The following is a 20,748-nucleotide window of genomic DNA, read 5'->3' on the forward strand; positions in this document are numbered from 1 at the left end:
GAGGCGGCAGCGCAAGAAAAAAACAGAAAAAATAAAGAAGAACTAAAGCAAACAATTCTGATAAGCAGAGGGACAACGATCCCCTGGATTCAGGATCCTGAATTCGGGTTTTCCTTTGATTAGCCCCTTTCGTTTCGTGTCCTCGTTTCTGTTCGTGCAGCGAATCCGAAAACGTGTTTCATATTTTTGCTCGCTGCTTTTTATTATTCCTTTTCTTACAGTTGTGTTTCTCTTTTTTTGGGCGGCCTAAATGAAAACAAATTGCCTCAAAGCGGCGGTCAAAAAAACACATCTGATAATCTTCATAATCTTCATAATAATAATCATGATGATGATGATTGACGGCGCCAACAACTGTTCTGGTAACGAATGCAAATGCAATAAAAGCGTCGCTTGAGAACTCGCAATTTGTTTGCACTTCAATTTAATTTAATTTATTAAAATACAAGAAACGAAACGAAAAGAAAACAAAAAAACGAGACTAAAAATAAACAATGAATTATGCGTCTCACATTTCGTTGCATAATTAATTGGATTTGTTGTTTTTCAGAACTCGGTTCCGAGTTCTTAATGCGTTTATCTCTCACAAATCCGACAGCGATAAACTACAAAAGGACATCAAGGCATCATAAAAACCCTTCACACACACACACATACAATAAATAAAGACAAGTTTGCGTTGTGTGGGTGACAGAGACACAGTGAAAATGGCCTAAAAGTGACATGGAAAACAAATGAAGTCATGAAGCATCATCTAGCTTGAGCTTTAAACAGCTTAAAGCGAGTGCTTTACATTGCGTATACTTGATATTTTCAGCAGCTACTTTATTAACAAAATATTTGTAAAGTTAGAAAATTAAATTCAAAACTTAGCAAAGAAAGTTTTTCACTTTTCATACTTAAATATTTAAGATGAAGTATATGATAGTTTAAAATTTCTTGGAAGCACGTATACTTGATATTTCCGTCAGCTACTTTAATTATAAATAATTATGGAGCATGAAAATAGCATACAAAAACTTTGCCAACTAAGTTTTGCACTTAATCATTTTCAACGCTGGCAAATTTTTAGTTAAATATGATAAATAAAGTGCATCATAGCTTGAAGCATCTTTAAGAGACGTATACTTGATATTTCCAATATGATATAAAACTTTCGCAACTAAGTTAGGCACTTAATTTTTTTTATTACTAGCATTGTTTATTTGAGTTTTTACAATAGGGATACCATGAAGTATACTTGATATTTAAAGCAACTACTTTGAAGTATACGTATACTTGATATGTCAGACTTTTTATTATCAGCAACTTTGTTGGTAAATATTAATAAACTAAAGTATAATCCTTGAGCAAGTAAATCTCTTCAACACTAGCATTTTTTTTTCAGGTTTTCGCTAATAAGGCAGTTTCTATTTTTCTCCATTTATACTATATTTCGTCAGTATATACTATATTTTATCAGTTTATACTATATATCAAAAGTATATAATATACCATATAGTATATTATCAGTACATACTATTTCATCATCATTATATTCTATTTTTCATCATAATATACTGTATTTTATTGGTATATACTATATTTTTTTTTTATCAATATACTATATTTCAACAGTATATACTAAATTTTAACCACTATATTCTATATTTCATAAATATACTATATTTTGATCATTATATACTGTACTTCATCATAATATACTGTATTTTATTGGTATATACTATATTTGTATCATTATATACCATATTTAATCAATATATACTTTATTTATCAGTATATACTATATTTTATCAGTATATACAGTGTTTCTCCAGTATATTTGGTATATTTGATTAGTATATACTTTATTTTTATTATTGTATACCACATTTCAATACTACATTTCATCATTAGCAACTTTTTTTACACTGTACTTCATCATAATATACTGTATTTTATTGGTATATATTATATTGTTATCATTTTATACCATATTTCATCAATATATACTATATTTTATCAGTATATACTGTGTTTCTCCAGTATATACCATATTTGATTAGTATATTTTATATTTTTATCACTATATACCATATTTCATCAATATATACTATATTTTAATCATTTTATACTGTACTTCACCATTATATACCATATTTGATTAATATATACCATATCTTTATTGTTTCATTTAACATTTCAATACTACATTTCATCACCAGCAACATTCTTCACTTGCATATTTACAAATAACAAACTAACAAATATCTGCAAACATCAAAAATTGCAACTCTATCCTTTGAACATTCCCTTTGGGCGCTCTCGAGACAGCTTAAGTTATTTTTTTGGACTCTGTGTGTGATTACAAAAGCAGAGAGAGAGAGAGAGATTCGTGTGGTGTAATCAACTTAAAAGTATCAATTGGGATTATATTTTGCTAAACCCATAATAATGGCTGATATGTTGGGCATATTCAATTGCAATCTCCACTGTGGTCTGACTTTGCTGTTCCCTCTGCTGATGCTGTTGTTGTTGCTGCTGTTGCCATTAAGTGCCGCCAACAGCGACAATAACAAACACAAAGTCAGCGCCACAGAATGTGCTTTTAATGATGTGGGTGAAGGGAAAGCTGAGAGGGAGGGAGGGAGACTGACTGAAAGGCGGACAATGCGAGGCGATTATTGTAAATGATGCACAAATGCGGCTTTAAGTAGCCATCATCAGACTGTGGAGCATCCCTTGGCCTGGTTATCATCCCCAAGGCTGTTTTGATAGCAGCTTCAACTTTGCTGCACTTTTTTTTGTTGTGCTCAGTGCTGAAGGAATTCAATTTGTGCGATTTGTGAAAGTAAAATTACAAATATGTAGAGCAGGCAACAGACAGAGAGTATTCAGTGTTCAGCGGGCCACGACTGACATTAACAATTCCATTAAGTTGACACAAGAAAATACGCGCGCTGGGGGCGTTGACAAAGCGAGGAGTAATCTGGTTACTATCCCCAGTTGGCTGACGCCAAATCTCTGTTGACAGCCCCAAAATAAACTTGACACCGCAAGCAGAAGCGAGAGAGAGAGAGAACAGAAAAAATAAAATATAATATGTGTATGTTTGTATGCACAAAGCACAAAGAAAAACTCATTAGATGGCACACGAGACAGAGACAGAGAGTGAGAGTGAGATTGAATACATGTAAATCAACTGAACGATGCGTCATATATTATCATTTAAGGCCAAAAGCTTGTAAATTGTAAATTTTGACTGATGAAAGTCGAGAGTGGAGTTCAGAGTTTGCAATCTACGAATAACAATTTGCAAGGTGAGAACAAAACAAGTAAGAAAGAAAGAGTATTCTCGACTGTGAGATACCCGCTACCCATTTTGAATAAAAGCAATATATTTTGCGGTATTATTCTCAAAATATACCAAATATACTGCAAAAATACTAAAAATATACCAAATGGTATATGTGGTATATCGATATAGTACCGCATTCAAAATATACCATAGACGGCGCAATATACCAGATTGTCAGCCAAAGCAACTAAGACTCCTAAGACTAAGACTTCGACAATTTTTATCCGATCGTAACCAAATTTTCAGGAATCATAACTACTATAGGTATTACTGTATATACCAAAATTCGTAACTCTAGCTTTAAAATTACGTGTGTTAATCGATTTTTTTTTATTTTCAGGGGCGGAAGTGGGTGTGGCAAAAATTTGAAACAAACTTGTTCTGCGTGCAAACATAACAAATGCTGTCGAAAAAGAATTATAGCTCTATCTCTTATAGTCTCTGAGATCCAGTGTTTCATATGGACGGACGGACAGACAAACAGACGAACATGGCTACATCGTCTCGGCTGTTGACGCTGATCAAAAATATATATACTTGATAGGTAGTTATAGTTATAATACCCTTCTACCCTATGAGTAGCGGGTATAAAAAACAAAAAACACAAAAGTCGTTAAACAATTTGATATGCGCTGCCCTTGAAATGAATAAAAGACAGTTTTGACTTCGCGTTTATTGTCGTCGCTTATCCAAAAAAACACACACAAGTTGTTCAACCAAGTCAATAGCGAGAGTCTATTGCCAAGGTGCGAAACGTGCATTGAACTCGAGTTTGTGCTGTGTGAAGCGCAAACCGGGTCTGAGAAGATATGACGTGAGCTTTATGTTAAGAACTTGAGCCAAATGCAAATTGGCAGCAGAGATAACAACACAGCTACAGTGTGTACTCGTTAAGCTGTACAACGCGGTGTCGTTTACAGTCTGTTGTGCAACGCATCAATCAGTCAATCAATCAATCAATCGAGTCAGCCCTTTTAAGTGGACAACGCTTTCACCTGGGCGTGGCTGAGTCACCCCGTTGAGTCCAGTTGAGTAATTGTTGTCGAATTTTTGCGTGTGCCAGCGACCCACGTGGCGTATGATTAATTTCACTTTTGGCCAGCGCATGAAATGTAATTTAGTGTCAAACTTAATTGCACCCCAAAGGACAAATGTGTAAGGCAACAGCCAAAAACAACAACAACAACAACTAGTCAAGTCATGTGCACAGATAGCGAAAATGAAACGACAGAAAAATATGCTGGAAAACTGCTCTTCTGCTTTCTCTCTCTCTCTCTCTTTCACTCTTTCTCTGCCTCTTTTCTGTAGGGACAGCAAAAGTTTTGTGCGCTTTTGTTGGTATTGCGGCATCGGAAAAACTAATTAATAGCACATTTTATGTTTGCCAGCGGCCAGATTAGTTCACTAGCACCTCCCTTCTCCCCTCTTTCTCCCCTCCAGAGACTGTGTGACAAATAATGTGGAAATTAAATGATATGCTCGAGGCGATAAGCGATGGCATTTGTCGTCGTTGGGAGCCAAAGCTGAAGCCGCATTAATGCAGCAGCTAACAGAAGAAGAACTGCCACGCCTACTGGTGGCCAACACGCCCCACTTGCTAGATAATGCGATTGTTGCCGCAAGTGCAAAGCGAATTTGGACAAAATCTTAGCAGTAACTGAAACTGGTCAGGTTGAATCTGATTAGCCACAAATATGGAGACGGAGAGAGAGAGGGATAAAGGGATTGGCGAGGAAGCAATCGAGTTGCTAGCTGGGCACGTGTTATAAATATAGCGCTTTGTTTATGGAGAAGAGGGAAGAAGGGAGGAATTAAGGCTGTCAAATTGCTGCTGAAAATTTGTAGCCTACTTCTGAGCACAGCAATTAAACTCACACACACACAGCTGCACATGAAAAGAACAGCTAAAGCAGTAAAAATGGCAAAACAAAATCATGTAGGGAACACAACATGAATACACACACACATAAGTTTAGAGTGGAGAAAAAACAAAAAGTGTAACCAAAATACAAACACACGCAAAAACTCGCACGCGACATGACAGGAAGTCAGTGGGCAACAAGGAAGGCAAAAGCAAAGTCGGAATGGGCAATCGCGCGAAGCAAGGGGCCAAGGGGGACAGAGAGGAAAGATAGGTAGGCCCTTGGACCTTTGAGAACGTTGCTGGCGACAGAAGTTGTTTGCCTGTGGTGTGCTTTTTTGGCTGCTTGTCTCCATTTCAAGTATATGCATGTGTGCGTACGTATGTGTGTGTCTGTTGTGTATACTGTGTGTGAAAATTAACACAGTGGCACACAAAAAAATATCATGTACACCCAAACACACTGGCACAATGCTATACACTCGAAAACAACCACAAGCACAATAACAATAACGCGGCACAGTGGTTACGGATACTCGCACTAATTTGCAAGTAAGCATTAGAAAGTACGCAGCTTACATACAACAAATAAAATATATACTACATTCCTTCAAGTCTATATAATGTGTGCTATGTTTTGTTTTTTTATCAATGACTGACAGAGTTGATAGCAAATTAAATTTATATGCAGAGGGATTTCCAAAATAATCTTTTATCGCAGTTGTAAATGAATCACTGTGCACCAACAATGACAATTCAAAAACACACACACATACAGCAATTGAAAGCGAGAGAGAAGAAAGAGAGCAGCAAAAGATAGCGAGGTTGCTGGAGAGAGCACACAAAACGAGTCGTGAGAGAGCGAAAGCTCGCATAATATGTATGTGGTGGGGGGTGGTGCCATGCGCTCAGCTCAGCTCAACTCAACTCAGCATTTGAGTACCAACAAAAACTGTAGCCCAAAGCCCAAAAAGAGAGGCCTATGCGTGTGAGGTCTTCCTCAGCATGTGTGTGTGTGCGTGTTTTCAGCTTTTGATTTGCTCTTGTTGTTGTTGTTGCGCATGTTAAAAATAGCAAGCGAAATGGATTAGTTGCTTGCGGGCACACAGAAGGGGGGAGAAGTAAGTGAGTGAGAGGGGGAGCAGCAACATTCGCTTGTAGGCGCATGTCGAACTCCGTTTTGCTGAGCAAGTATGTGAGCGTGTGCGGATTCAACCATCCTTTTATTGTGCTGCTCTGTGTACACTGTACAACGCTATGTTTGACATTGTGACCGAGACGACAGCGTCGCTTTCGATGTCGATGTCGACGCCGCAGTCGCAGTTGACGTTAACGGTGACGTCGACGCTTACGCAGGCCGCCTGCTGCTGCTGCTATCGTTGTTGTTGTTGTCTACTGTGTTGTTGGCAGCCCTTTTTGCCATTTGGCTTGTGAATGAATTTTACAACAAAACTTTTATGTTCGCCCATTGATTTGGCCGGCGAGTTGCAAGTGTTGAACAACAATCAAATAAAATAAATATGATGTCAGCGCCACACTGAAGTTTCGTTCAATCAGCGTCAGTTGGCAGTCCTTCACACACGCACACACACGTGCACACACATGCTGCTCATTTGTAATAAAAATGTTGTTATTGTCAGAGCTGTTGCTGTTTAAGTTTTATTTACTGCATAAAAGCGGCAGCCAGAAACCGGAACCAGAACGGAAGGAAGTCGACAGTCAGGCAGCAGCAGCGGCAGCAGCATTACGCCACGCCCCCAAAAACGCCCTCAGGAAACGCACTGGACAAATTGGGCCCCATTGCAAAAACAAAAAAGAAGAAGAAGAGACAACAGCAGCAGCAACAAAATACAATTTTACACACAACAAAAAAATATAAAGTAAAAAAACTTTTGCATAAAAGCAGCATTATGAGTTTGTTGTAAATACAACAATGCTGCTTTTACATTCTTTCTTCTTTCGCCCCTTCTTATTCTTCTTCTTGGGCTTTAGTATTGTTGTAAAATTAATGAGACCGTTGTTGAGCAGCAACCAGGGCTGCACAACGGCATGTAATATAAGCTGATGCCGATAGGGTAAAGCAAAGATTGAAAACTTTAAATACTTGCGGCTGGCGTCATCTATCAGTTGCAGTTTGCAAGCATCTTTAATTAATGTCGGCGTCGTTCAACACGACACGATGAATCAAAAGGAATGTCGGAATGCCAGAAAAGAGAAACTGTGATAAAAACTGTTGAATTTATTATTATGTAATGCAATGGCCGAGTGCTGCAAAAGTGCTGTACGAGAGTGCTGGACGTATTAAATAAGACTAGTGAGTCCCTGGCATATCTCCATCTCCATCTAACCAACCAATTGCATTTGCGCTTTTAATAAAAGTCCAAAAATGAAACACACTTTCGACAATTGCATTTCACTTTGGGCGAAAAGTGCAACTGCCTGACGAAACAATAAAAGCTAAAGCAACAACTACAACAACAACAAACTGCCAGTCAAGGCAACCGCAGCATTGCAAACTAACGAGTTACTGTGAACAAGCAGCAGGAAGAAGCAGGGAGGAGGAAGAACAGAAAAACTGAGTAAAACACGCTACACAGACACTGAACATCCCGCAGCCACGTGCAAAGGCGAATGGCAAGGGGGAAGAAGACTGCGACGGAGATGAGCTGTGAAGTGATAAGATAAAGTGGAGAGAGTGAGAAGGGATAAGCTGCAAAGTGATAGAGGGGACGAGGCGATTACAAATCAGAAATGCTCTTAGCTGATTTTCACTCAAACTTGAATTTCGATGTAATTAAATGTCAGCGCCTGCAAGTATGCAACGCTTTCTTTTTTTCGCTTCTTGCAACTAAGAAGCTTTGCTTTAATCCTAGTTAAAGCCAGCTTTTATAACGTCAACTGAATAGTTAATGTTGTGAACATATTTCTCAGTATTCACTCATCTTTCTTACTTCTTTCAAGAGGAAAGAAGCAGCTTGTTCTATTTACATATGGTAAATGTGATTTATGCCTTCGGGATAAAAGGACTTTTGTCGTCGTCGTCATCGTCCTTGCTTCGTTGCCTGTTGCTAAACAAAAGACTTTGCTTTGGTCCAGAGTCGCTAAGGATTTCTGCTTCACCTTCATCAAAAACAGTTTGCCACAATTTTTGGGTTCTGTCGAGGGTCACAGCTGTTGCTTTGCCCTTTACCCGTTCCCCACATTTCTCACCATCCCCCATCCCCTTTCCCTCTTCCATCAACTGTAATTAGTCAACGCTTTTTCGTTGATTGCGCTGTTGCTGATGTGGTTTTGGGGCCAAGCTTGCAGAGTGCGAATGCAAATGAGCTTGCAATTTGTGCAGCTTTTGTGGAGAGCTTTGCTCGCTTTAATTAAGCCTTCTGGCAAGGTCGTGACAACAGCAACAACAACGAGAACAACTAAAAGCTACTAATCGAATCTAAAATAAACTAAATTTCTGCACACAATTGTCCTCAACTGTTGTCCTGCGGCATCCTTTGAGCAATTACCAAATGTGCATGACAACGCCTAAAAGCTTCTGCATTCTTTAACGTTAACTCGACTTTATCTTTGCCAAAAAACATCTGAAGAACCCAACGACAATAAAGAGAAAAGCAAATTGAAGTTGTATGTTGGGAATTTCAATGCATAAAAATGTCGACTTCAAAATTGTGGAAAATTTTCTTTACTCGCCTCGCTGCGCCCCACAACAAGTAAAAAAAAAATCACTTCCACTTCCCCAACAACAACAAAAAGAACTCATGACCCCACCTGGAAAAAAGAAAGAAAATTACATGGAAAAAACCCCACACACACACTCACACACAGAACACTCGAACTTTTGGCCCAAACTTTAAACCGATCCGCCGAAAAACTGCCTTTCTCGGCCCTCTCGTTGCTATTTTAAATGGGCTGCTCGTTAACAGTCCAGTTACGGTTTATATTATTCGTTGCTGTTGTTGTTGTATTCGTTGTTGTTGTTGTTGCAACAACATTAAATACACATACACGTATAATGTGCCAAGGGCCGCGCCCAGGTGGGAGGCCCGCTCAAGGTTCTGGGCGAATGAACTGAACCGAACGAACGAACGACCGACCAACCAACCTACCAAATAAAAAGGGTCAAGATGTGTGCTGGTATTGTTCGCTTTAGCAGCGTGTTCTAGCCACGTTTTTATACCCGCTACCCATTTGGTAGAAGGGTATTATAACTTTGGGAAAAGAAGGAAGGAAGGCAAAAGGAGGCATCTCCGACCCCATAAAGTATATACTTTATGCTTGATCAGATGTCCGTCTGTCTGTCTGTCCATCCTTATGAACACCTAGATCTCAGAGACTATAAAAGATAATGATATAATTTATATTTTGACAACACTTGTAATGCTTGCTAGCACATCAAGTTTGTTTCAATTTGATGTCTCGCACACTTTAATCCCAAAAATCCATATAAACCAAATAACAAGCGGAATTTTGTAGCTTAAACTACGAATTTGGGTACACACAATAATAAATATAGTATTTATGATTCCTGAATTAGGTTGTGATAAGATAAATTGTCGAAGTTATTTAAGAAAAACTTTTGAATGGGAAAGAACGCCTTCTACAATCAGGTTTTCGGCACTGTCAATTTAGTATATTTTGACTTTCATGGTATATTTCAAATGTAGGACTTTATCGATATACAAAATATGGCCTTCGGTATATTTTATTAGTTTTGCGGTATATTTAAGAAAATATTTAGTATAAATTTAGTATTATTGCGGTATATCATTTGGTATGTTTAACGAATAGTACCGCACTGTTTTTATTTATTTCAAAACGGGTAGCGAGTATCTCAAGGTCGAGCACACTCGACTGTAGCTTTCTTACTTAATAAACCTGGCTGTGTTCGCAAGGTAGAAGGGCGTATTAACTTAATGTTTAACACAACCCATTAAGGTAAACAAAGATATGACAACATCATGTGCGTCTTTCTGACTGTGAACATTTGACAAGCTTGACAAGCTTGAAGCTGACTTGCATCGCATTTTAATTATCGCACTTTGAATGATTCACGAAATGTCATGTGCATAAATATTAATGCGACAAAAAGTGGTCATTGTTTTAAGTATAGCACAGAAATTAATTATATTTAGCTATTCAATTCAACTTTAATTTGCTTTGCTTTTTATTACGGTTGAATGTTAACCTTGAACAGAAAAATATGAATATAAGAATCTATAGTTAAATCGAGTATCGAAAAGGAACAGAATAATGGAATCTATATATCAACTATAACTACCCCTCTTCTGTTCTCTACTCACACAGGGTATCCACAAAAAGATTGCCCAACTATAGCTTGTTGTTCTTACCACATAGGCAATTAAATAGTTTTGCAAACTTTGCCTTTTTTTTAGGCATACGAAACGCACACATAACCTCACACTCTCTTCTTCTTCTTATTCGTTCGTTCGCCAGCTGCCTAGGTGCTTATGTACATATGTAGAATGTTTGGTCACATCGATTGGACCCATGGGCCGTGTACATTTCTCCACGTCCTGTTGCTGCTCCGCTCAAAATTTGTTTTCAATTAACAAAATTGTTTACTCTCAGGAGCAGAGAAAATCGATAAACATAGAGAAGAGGAGGCTACCAGAAAAAGAATGCCACAGTTGATTCAAATTGAGTTTCGGCCTGGCCAAAATAAATATACAGGAAATCTACTGAATTTGATTAATGGTTCTTTCTTTGAGATAGCCACAAAAAAACAAGGCATTTACAATTCAATCTGCACAAGTTGCGCTCGAATCGATTCTTTTTTCGTTTTTTCGAGGTATTCATATTACGAAAACAGGAAAAACTTTCCAACGAAAAATAGCTAACACACACTTTCCTCTTTTAGCCTGGTCAAGCGGCAAGAGTAAAAGTTTTCCAACAAGTTGTAAGTTGACAGCTGAATGGTCTCCTCACATGTGTTGCAAGCCAATGACTTTTGACTGCACGAGTGAGTTATTTTTGCAACAACAACAACAACTGAAAAAAGTGAATCAATTGAATGCAATCAACAGCAAAAACACAAAAAGAAAAAAGTCCCACAGCTAAACAGCCAAACAGTACTTGAAGCTAACAGAGTTCATGACTCATCAGTGATAGAAAGAAAAAATAGAAATATCCAGACTGACTGACAGACAGTCGAAGGGTTAGAAAGAGAGAGAGGTTAAGAGCGGGGCCTAGTGAAATGGCAAAAATCGCTGGCCATCGTGCTCTTGGTCTTGGCCAACACCGGGTAATAAAAATGAGTAAACACACAGCACAAACACAAAGCTAAATACATACATAAATTGATTTCATGACGCGTTCTTCTTGCCTCCTAAATATAGGGGCAGGTGTGGCACAAACATGAAGCGAGCAGTTTAGAGGCGCCAGACGAACGAACTCAACTCAACTGTCTGTGCCCTGTGCTGCACTGCAGCAGTCATCAAACTCAAGTGTGTGTGTGTTAGTTGGCTAAAAACAAAAACTGGTCAGGAATGCCGCAATTGCAGATACACTACAGATGAGTTGACGAGGTGTTTGCGCTGCAGAAACACTTAAAGTTTTTATAAAACATAGGCTAAAAGCAAAACATATTCAATTATTTTAGTCATAGCAGTATTTTTAGTATATTTTAGTACAATTACTCTAACATACTATACTAAAATATACTAAAGCATACATATGTTGTATATTTTCAGTACATTACAGTATACAATATATAATTAAAATATATATTTTCGTATATTATAGCACTATTATGATAGCATACTATACTATAATATACCAAAAATATATATTTAACTATATTATATATTATATACTAAATTATACCAAACCGATATATCAATTAAACATTGAATACTAAAATATACCAACAATTTATTTCAATCATATATGGCGTACTAAAAATATATCAAACGTATATTTCATTTGTATATTGTATATTATAATATACCAAAAATATACTTCAATTGTATTATATTATAATATACCGATAGTATATATTTATTATATATTGCATACTATAATATACCAAAAATGTATATAAAATGTATACCGTAAAAAATAATATACCAAAAATATTTTTCAAGTACATATTGTATAATATACCAAACGTATATTTCAATTGTAACATACCAAAAATATATTTCAATTGTATGTTTTATACAATAATATACCAAAAATTTTTATCAATTGTATTATAGAAATAGTATACTTTAATTATATATTGCATACTATAATATACCAAAAATATATATTAAATGTATATTATAAAAATAATATACCAAAAATATACATATATCAATTCTGTGTACAATAACACTATAATATACCAAAAATATACTTCAAGTGCATATTGTATAATATACTAAAAGTATATTTCAATTCAATATATTCTATTCAAGAACTCAATACAAAATCCCTTATAAGAACAAGTTTTTATCATAAAAGTTTGATTATTTGTAAGCTCATCATCGCTGGCAAATTTTTCCATAGTGAGTACACAACTATTTGTCGTAAGTTTACACTCACTTTATAGTGTTTAATTAGCGTTCGAGCATAGTGTATACAAAAGCAAACAAACTAATCGAATGTAAGCAACAAGGTGGAACATTGCTCGATACCAAGCAAGAAGATAGAGAGGGAGAGAGAACGCGTCACATGTGAAAGAGAGAACACAAGCGAAGTCAGGTACAAAATAACAATTAAGAAGAAAAGAAAAACAACAACTTCGACAATAAACTTGAAATAGCTAAAGAGCAGAGCACAAATCTCAATTGACGCTCTCTTGTAGTCGCACTTGAAGTACTCTCTATTAACGATCCCATGCTAAAAATCTTATCAACATTATTATATTATATACGTTTTTTTGTGGTTTTGTTTATCGCATGATTCATGCCCAGCGAATACTCGAATTTTATTTCCACACAATAAGCTTTTAATAACTAATTAGCAAAAAATGTAAATAGTTTTCTATCCATTTATCGCAACAGCTGTTGACAATGTCAATTCTTTTTTCCATTTTTTGATGGGCAGCGGCTTCGACTGCGAGAATTGACGATGACTCAAACGGCGTCGAAAAAATACAAAAAAAAAAATACAAAAACCTAATCGTAGTAGATGGGGGCGGTGCATGTTTAACTGACATTAGGGTCAGTTTATTTAGCTGTGGAGCGCGCTGACAGGAAGTCGTGGCAAATGATACATGAAACATATATTGTAGAGACTTTTTATATAGAAAACGAGGAACTCGAAATTTGAAAACACGCAAGTATGAGGGTACGCATAAAAACAATATTATATTGTGATGTACTTCAAAGTATATTTAAATAGATGACGGAAAGCGGTGAAAGAACGATTCATAAATATCTAATGAACGTCATCTGCTACACGAAAACGAAAACAAAACTCCAAAGATCTCAACCGGCAATGAGTCGATAAATATGAGATCATACGAACCAAAAGATAAATGAAATAATGAAATGGAGAACACAAAAGTGTTGTGAGTGTGGGTTAAGCTGGTGAGAAATTCGATGATGAAACATGAAATGAGTACACAAGGTGAACTCGACTGAATAATACCTGGCATTATTATTAAGCAATTTAAAAAAGTTGTTCGTAAATTCTGAATATATTAAAGTTCAGCTTTCAGATGATTAAATTATTCATTCTAAACAATTCTACAAATTCTTTTTGAAATCGATTAAAAAATGAATTTTTAATTTAAAAGCATTCTAGAAATTCTTTTTCATATCAAACTACTAAAATTGAGCTTTATTAGAATTGAATTCATCTTTTTAAAGCATTCTAGAAATTTTTTTTCATATCAAACTACTAAAATTGTCTTAAGGAAATGTAATAAAATTAAGCTTTATAATCTTCTTTTTAAAGCATTTAAAGCATCTTTTTCATATTAAACTTTTAAAACTGTTTCAATGAAATATATTAAAGTTCAGCTTTCGAATGATTGAATTATTCATTCTAAAGCATTCTACAAATTCTTTTTGAAATCGAATAAAATGTGAATTGTTAATTTGAAAGCATTCTAGAAATTCTTTTTTATACCAAACTACTAAAATTGTCTTAAGGAAATGTAATAAAATTGAGCTTTATAAGAATTGAATTCTTCTTTTTAAAGCATTCTACAAATTCTTTTTCATATCAAACTGATAAAACTGTTTCAAAGTTCAGCTTTCTAATAATCAAATTTTTCATTTGAAAACATTCTACAAATTATTTTTAATATAGAACTGCTAAAATTGTGTCTATGAAATCGTGTTACAACTCAGTTCTAGCTTCGTTCTAACTTAATGTCATTATTAATTAATTGTTTTCACCCATTAAAGTTGTTCAGCTCAATTTGCAAGCAATCACGAGCTCAATTAAACTCTGTGAGCTCCATTCAATCGCAATCGCAATCGCACTCTTAATATAATTGACATATAACAAGCAAAAGCAGAGCCTCTCAGTGCCCCAATGAATATGTTATTGATAAGTCAAATCAAGTCAGTCAGTCAGTCAGTCAGAGGCAGCAATCTATCTCGTTTCTCTCAAAGCGGAAACAATGACAGAGCATTCATAAAAATCGTGAGACATCTCAAAGAGGTACGAGGAAAAACATTTAAATATAATGTAATTTTATTATATATATAGTGTATATATGTATTACTCACCTTGGCGTTTTGCTGGATGCTTGGCAGCTGCTGCAATTTGTTGGCGAGGCGAAACTTGGGCGTTTTTGTAAGCTGGAATTCACTTTGATCGAATATTTATCGCGTTTATCACGACGCACGAAGATGGACGCGTTGTTGTTGTTGCTGCTGCTGTTGTTGTTGTTTTAGTTGTTGTTGTTGTTGTTGCAGTGGGCAGTGGGCGTGACACCAAAACACATTGATTGTGGTCAACAAAATTGGCTAAACACAGTTTGATTCAATGCCATAATACGAAGTTCCCTCTTCTTCTCCTTCTTGTTGTTGTTGTGTGTGTAAAAATGTGCATTAATATGCGTGCAGTTGCAACTGTTGTTGTTGTTGTTGTTGTTGTTGTTGTTGTTGTTGTCACTCGTTATTATTATGATGCAAATGAGATAGAAACGTGCAGTTGCAAGTTGCAAAGTGGAACTAGAAATCAAACTGGATTCGCTTTCTTGTTGTATTTGTTGTTGTTGTCGTTTTTTAGTTGTAGTTGTTGTTGTTCTAGTTGTTGTTGTGCTCTTACAGGTGCAATTCCTACTTAAGCGAAAGCATTTCTCAAAAGCGTTCTTTTTTCTTTGTTTGGGTTAGTGTGTGTTTTGCTGTGCTTTCTATGCTTATATTCTGATTTAATTAATTTAGTTAGTTTATCGTATTCTTTAGCAACTACAAAATACGTATTGTATAGCTTAAGTACGCATGCTATTTGCTGGCTTTGATACTAATAAATTACAAAACAAGGAAATCAACAAAATGATTCAATTAATAACAGTTTTTTTTTGTGGCATGCGTTGTTAAATTATAATACAAAATAAGAAACACAAAATTAATCCAATATTGTGGTTGAGTTGATTGTTGTTTTTGTTGTTGTTGTTGGGCGGTTGTTAGTCAGAGATGGATTTGAGATTGAAAGCAAAAAAAAAGAAGATATAAATAAATAAGTATATTACAAAACAAAGTTGAATGTATGTGTGTGCGTGTGATGAGTGTGTGTTAGTGTCGAAGTGTGTGCGAGTGAGCTAACAACAAAACTAAATAAACATTTTTTGATTGCCAGCAATTTGCGAAAAGGAAACAAAAAATACAAAAAACAAACTCGTTTCTGGCTGCTGATAAATGTTGAACATTTATTTTGCGCAACACACAAAAACTGAAAAAACTGAATAATCAACTTTAACTATTATTTATCGATTTGGTTTGATCGTTTTTTAGTTGATGTGCGACTGTCAATTTCCTCAATTAAAGTAGTGCATTGAATTGAATATATGAACACGATTCGGGTAAATAGTAAATAGTCACTATAATTATTATCTTGTAAACTGCTTTCATATCATATCATATCATTTAATAATAAATACAATACATGTATAAATATATGTATGTGTGAGTTGTATATAGTATATGTATATATGTATTCAAGAAGTTAACTAGACTCTTCGCAAACATATACATTAGCAAAAATTGCATTTGCCGAGATTTTGTTTTCGCTTTTTGCTTTTGCTTTTGCAGTGTGAGATTTTTGTGTTCGAAAAATTGTTGTGTTGAGACTAATATAATTATAAATATTATCATTAACATTATCATATATATATATGTATAGTATAAAGAGCATTTGAGAAAAAGAAAACAGAATACGAAATACGAAATACAAAAATTAAATGCATAAACAAATTTTTTGTTGGGGATAGAAAGAAGAATAAGAAGAATATTGTAGAAATCGTAGGCAAAGCAAATCTACAAATTAACATTTGTGTTTCTCTGTGTTATTTTTTTTTTGTATAATTTCTTAAAGTTTCTCATTTTTTCGTTTTGTTTTTTCTTTTGCTTCGCATTATAACAATAATCAATTAAGTTCATGATTTTCTTTTGCAATTACTTGTTCTGTTTTTCTTGTAGTTTATATAGTTATATATATACCATATATATATAGCAATTTTTGATCATAATATAGAAGAGGAGATGCCTGCTTAATAATTGCTTTGTTTATGGTTCTATTATTTCAAATTTGTTCAAATGTTATTAAGCTTTCTCTGGCTGACCTGCTGTCTGTCTGTCTGAGTGTGTTTGTGTGTGTGTTGAGCCTTAGGATAAACATATCCTGCTCAGGATAATAACAAATACAAGTAGACTCTCAAGGTTTGCTAAACTAATCATAAAAATTAGCTATATAATGCCGTATATGTTCATATATATATATATATCTTTTGTTAATTTTAGAGCCTAAATTATCAAGTGTGTGTTCTGTGTGTGTGTATGTGTCTGTGTAATTGTATATGTGTGTGTGTAGTTCACTGGCAAGGGGCCGCTTTGACTTTCAACATATTGAAATATTTCTGGGTGGGTTGCACAACATCCTAAACAGACATCGACTAAATGTACTTAGATGTGTTCGTGTGTGTGTATATATGTTGTGTATGTGTGTGTGTAAGTTAAGTAATTGCATCAATTTACATGAAAATACTGCTAACATATGCAGCCGCTATGATACCCAACACAGTCAAGCATATCAGTATCATGATCTTCTTTCGTCGCGCTTTACTTTGATATTTGAGCGCCTTTTTGGTATCCTGAGTTGCTGTCTGCACATAATCCATAGCATGCTCCACATGATACTCAATGCGATCGATCATCTCGCCCTGCGACTCCACCAGCATCGCCATGTCCATGAACATGTCGTGCAGCTCCTTGATCGATGTCTCCAACTTCATGATGTCCGCATGCCGTGCCTCGATATCGGCCAGCGTCTGTTTCGCCTGCTGCGTCTCCATGATGATGCCCTGTGTGAACACCGCCGGATTTCCCTGCTCCAACATATCCTCCAACTCCTCGCTCGTTGTCGCACGTCCTGTGATCTCCAACTGACGCTGTATTCTTCCCTTGCAGCGCTCTCGATAATCGGTCTGGGTGCGATTGTATTCGGTCATCACCTCGACGAATTTGCGCGACAATGTCGAATGCTGCGTCTTGCGTATACGCAAATCGGCCGATGATTTATTCTGTTGCTCCTCCTGTTCGATATTCTGTTCGATGCCCTTGAGTTTGCCACGCACCCGGTTTGCATTCTTCTTGATGTCGGCCATCAAATCCTCGAGCTCCTGTTTGGTCTTCTCGTCCGATTGTGGTGCTGACAATATGGCCGAATGCTTCTTTTTCACCTCCTCGACATTGTCCTGCACCTTATCGATCATGCCGCGTATCTCCTCGACCTGGGCAAAGAAATCATCCATATACGAATCATGTCCGTCCACATTGACGGCGACATCCTCGGACTCCTCATCGTCCGATTGGGCGGCATGCAAGGCGGCTAATCTGTCTTTCGTCATCTTGACAGCGGAAGTTTAGCTGAGGTTCAAATAACTAGTTTCTTCTCTTTCGCACTTCTCGCTTCACTTTCAACTGAACGAACAAACGATTGTGTCGTTGAGTTTTTTCTTTTTCTGCTTTTTGCTTTTTGATTTGTTAGTTGCAGTTGTTGCAGTTGCCGTTTAACGCGAGCTTTACGTAAGCTTTTGTTGTTATTATCGAGTTGTTGTTGTTAGCAGTTAACTGTCAACTTTTGCAGCGTTTTGTTGCTCAGCGTGTTTTTTGTTTTCTGTTTTCTGTGTTTTTACTTTTCGACTGCTGCTGCTGCTGCTTACAAAAGTGACTATTGATTTTCCGTAGATTTGTGTGACCGCTAAATGGTTTTTCGCATGCAGCGTGGCCTAAATAAATACTTCACTCTTCACTTCTGCCTTTTCGTGATGATGTTGTTGTTGTTGTTGCTGTTGTTTGTTTGTTGCTTTGCTTCGTTTCGTTTCGCTTCGTTTCGCACAATTCACAATTCTCAAGTTCTTCTGTTGTGTTGTTATGTTTGCTACACGCACCTCACTTTTTGCTATTCTTTTCTTTTGCTTAATAATACATATACATACACATACAAATATATATGTATATTCTTTGGCAGTCGGTTTTTCTTTTTTTTTTATGCTTTTGCTTTTTCGTTAACGGCGCGCGTGTTTTGCGCTCAAGAGAGCCGCAGCGAGAGAGCGACGATGACGACGGCGACGACGACAGTAGCACCAACACTAACACTAACGCACACTAGCGGAGCACCAACAACACCAACACTGAGACAGAGACAGCGACACACTAAGCACGAGCTCCTCAATGCCAGGCAGCAAGTCAAGTGGCTGAGCACAGCAACAACGTTAAATAATGACTCACGGCAAGCAACAAGAAATATATCGTTTATATATTTTAGCTGCTTATTTTCTTTTATATTTACTGTTGCGTTAAACAATGCGTGGGATTTATTTGTATGGGCGAAAAGCTTTTTAGCACACCGTTTTCATTTTTTCTCTTTTTAATCAACCTTGCGTTTTTCTTTCTTTTTTTATTGAGTGTTTGTTGTTATGCACTTGGTCGGTGTTGATTGCCGATCTTCACACACGCACGCACACACAAATATTGACAAACGAAGCGCGAGGGGAGTGGGCGGGGCAGCAACGTGTTATCGATTAGAGATGTTTTGTTGATCGACGGCTTTCGTTCACTTTGCACACTTATCGAAAGCACTTGCAAAGTGCAATGCGTTTGAGTTTCGATATTTGGCTGCGTTTTGGGTTATGCTGCTGCTGCTTTGCTCTCATTTACACATTACACACACACAATCGTCAATGCGTGTACTGTGCTTAAAACGAATTTCGGTTGAGGTTGACTTCGTTCGTTGTACGGCCAAATGGGCGAAAAAAAATCGATTTCTGCGCAGGGCTCCAAACGGCGGCGGCGGCTCTCTTCCTCTTCTTCTACTGCTGCTGCTGCTTCTTGTTAGTACCAAACACGGCCGCTGCTGCTGCTTCGGGAGACTGTGTGACGTGATGGTTGCTTATAGCAACAACACAGTAACACACGCGACGGGGACTCTAGACGAGGGGGACGGGCGGCTGGCTGTACGGTGGGCGTTTTTCTCTTTGCGTTCCGTTTTGTTGTTTTATTTTTTGCGTTATTTTTGCGTGCGTGCGAGAGAGTGTTTGTATGTATTGGTATTGGTATATTGGTATTTCGGTAGTGGTGTATGTGTGTGAGTGAGTTTAGTCGGCGGGCACTTCACACATTTGCCATTCGCTTTGCTCTGTGGTGGGTGGCAAATAACCATTCACTCACTCACTCTCTTACTCTCCCTCTCGCAATCACTAGCTCTCTCGTTCTCTCTTGCTGACGTTTTGTATAATTTTTGTTGTTGCAGTTTAATGTTATGTTGTCGCCCTATTGTTTTACGCGCACGTCGCTAAAAAGCACACTCGACGCGTTGCTGGCTCTCGTCAATCTGAAACACGCTTCGCCTTCCGGCGCAGTTCAGACCAACCAAATGCTAAATGTGTGACTCTTGCTCCACTCACTGTGGAATATATTGTGAGTGCGTTTGCGCTAGTGTTGAGTGGAAGCCTTCGCTCGCGCTCTCATTTGATTTACAACTGCGTTTGCTTGTAGTAAATTTCGCGATTTGTTGTTGATACGACACTTTTTCGCTCTTTCTTTTCTCACACATGCCACTCTCGCTCAACGACGCATATGCGGCAATTTTGTTAGTGCCATCATTTCGTTTTTATTATCGTAGCGTTCACTTTTCTCTTATGTTTACCGTTTTATTACACAATTTACCAGACCGTTGCAAAATGTGTAATAATTTCGGGGTTTTCTTTTGTATCGTCTCTTCTTTTGTCCGACATTCGCTTGTTTTCACTTTTTGTGCGACGCTATGTGACGCCTAAATAAAAATACTAGTGTGCAAAAAAAGCACCAAATAATACCAGCAAGCACTTGCGTTACGTCAGCACTCAATACGCCGCTACAATCACAAC

The 20,748-nt window shown here is 36.9% G+C and overlaps 2 protein-coding genes across 4 annotated transcripts in view; both read right to left on the reverse strand.

Annotated features, from left to right (window-relative positions):
• Positions 1-20,623, reverse strand: part of LOC117576515 (syntaxin-1A) — a 50,127-nt gene extending 29,504 nt beyond the window's left edge. The window contains exons 1-2 of one of the 2 annotated variants that reach the window (XR_007955369.1): positions 17,357-20,623; positions 14,888-15,626 (exon numbers count right to left, since the gene is read on the reverse strand). Coding sequence is in view for 1 of the 2 variants with exons in the window: in XM_034261324.2 (XP_034117215.1) it covers positions 15,608-15,626; positions 17,357-18,228 (891 nt within the window). In the remaining variant the exon portion in view is untranslated. Of the gene's footprint in view, positions 1-14,883; positions 15,627-17,356 lie in introns of those variants that run through there. The other variant, XM_034261324.2, reaches the window with a different exon arrangement.
• Positions 1-20,748, reverse strand: part of LOC117576516 (eukaryotic translation initiation factor 4E type 2) — a 56,214-nt gene that overhangs the window by 32,306 nt on the left and 3,160 nt on the right. The window lies entirely within an intron of this gene.

This window comes from Drosophila albomicans, chromosome 2R (assembly GCF_009650485.2).
Source record: "Drosophila albomicans strain 15112-1751.03 chromosome 2R, ASM965048v2, whole genome shotgun sequence".
NCBI lineage: Eukaryota > Metazoa > Arthropoda > Insecta > Diptera > Drosophilidae > Drosophila > Drosophila albomicans.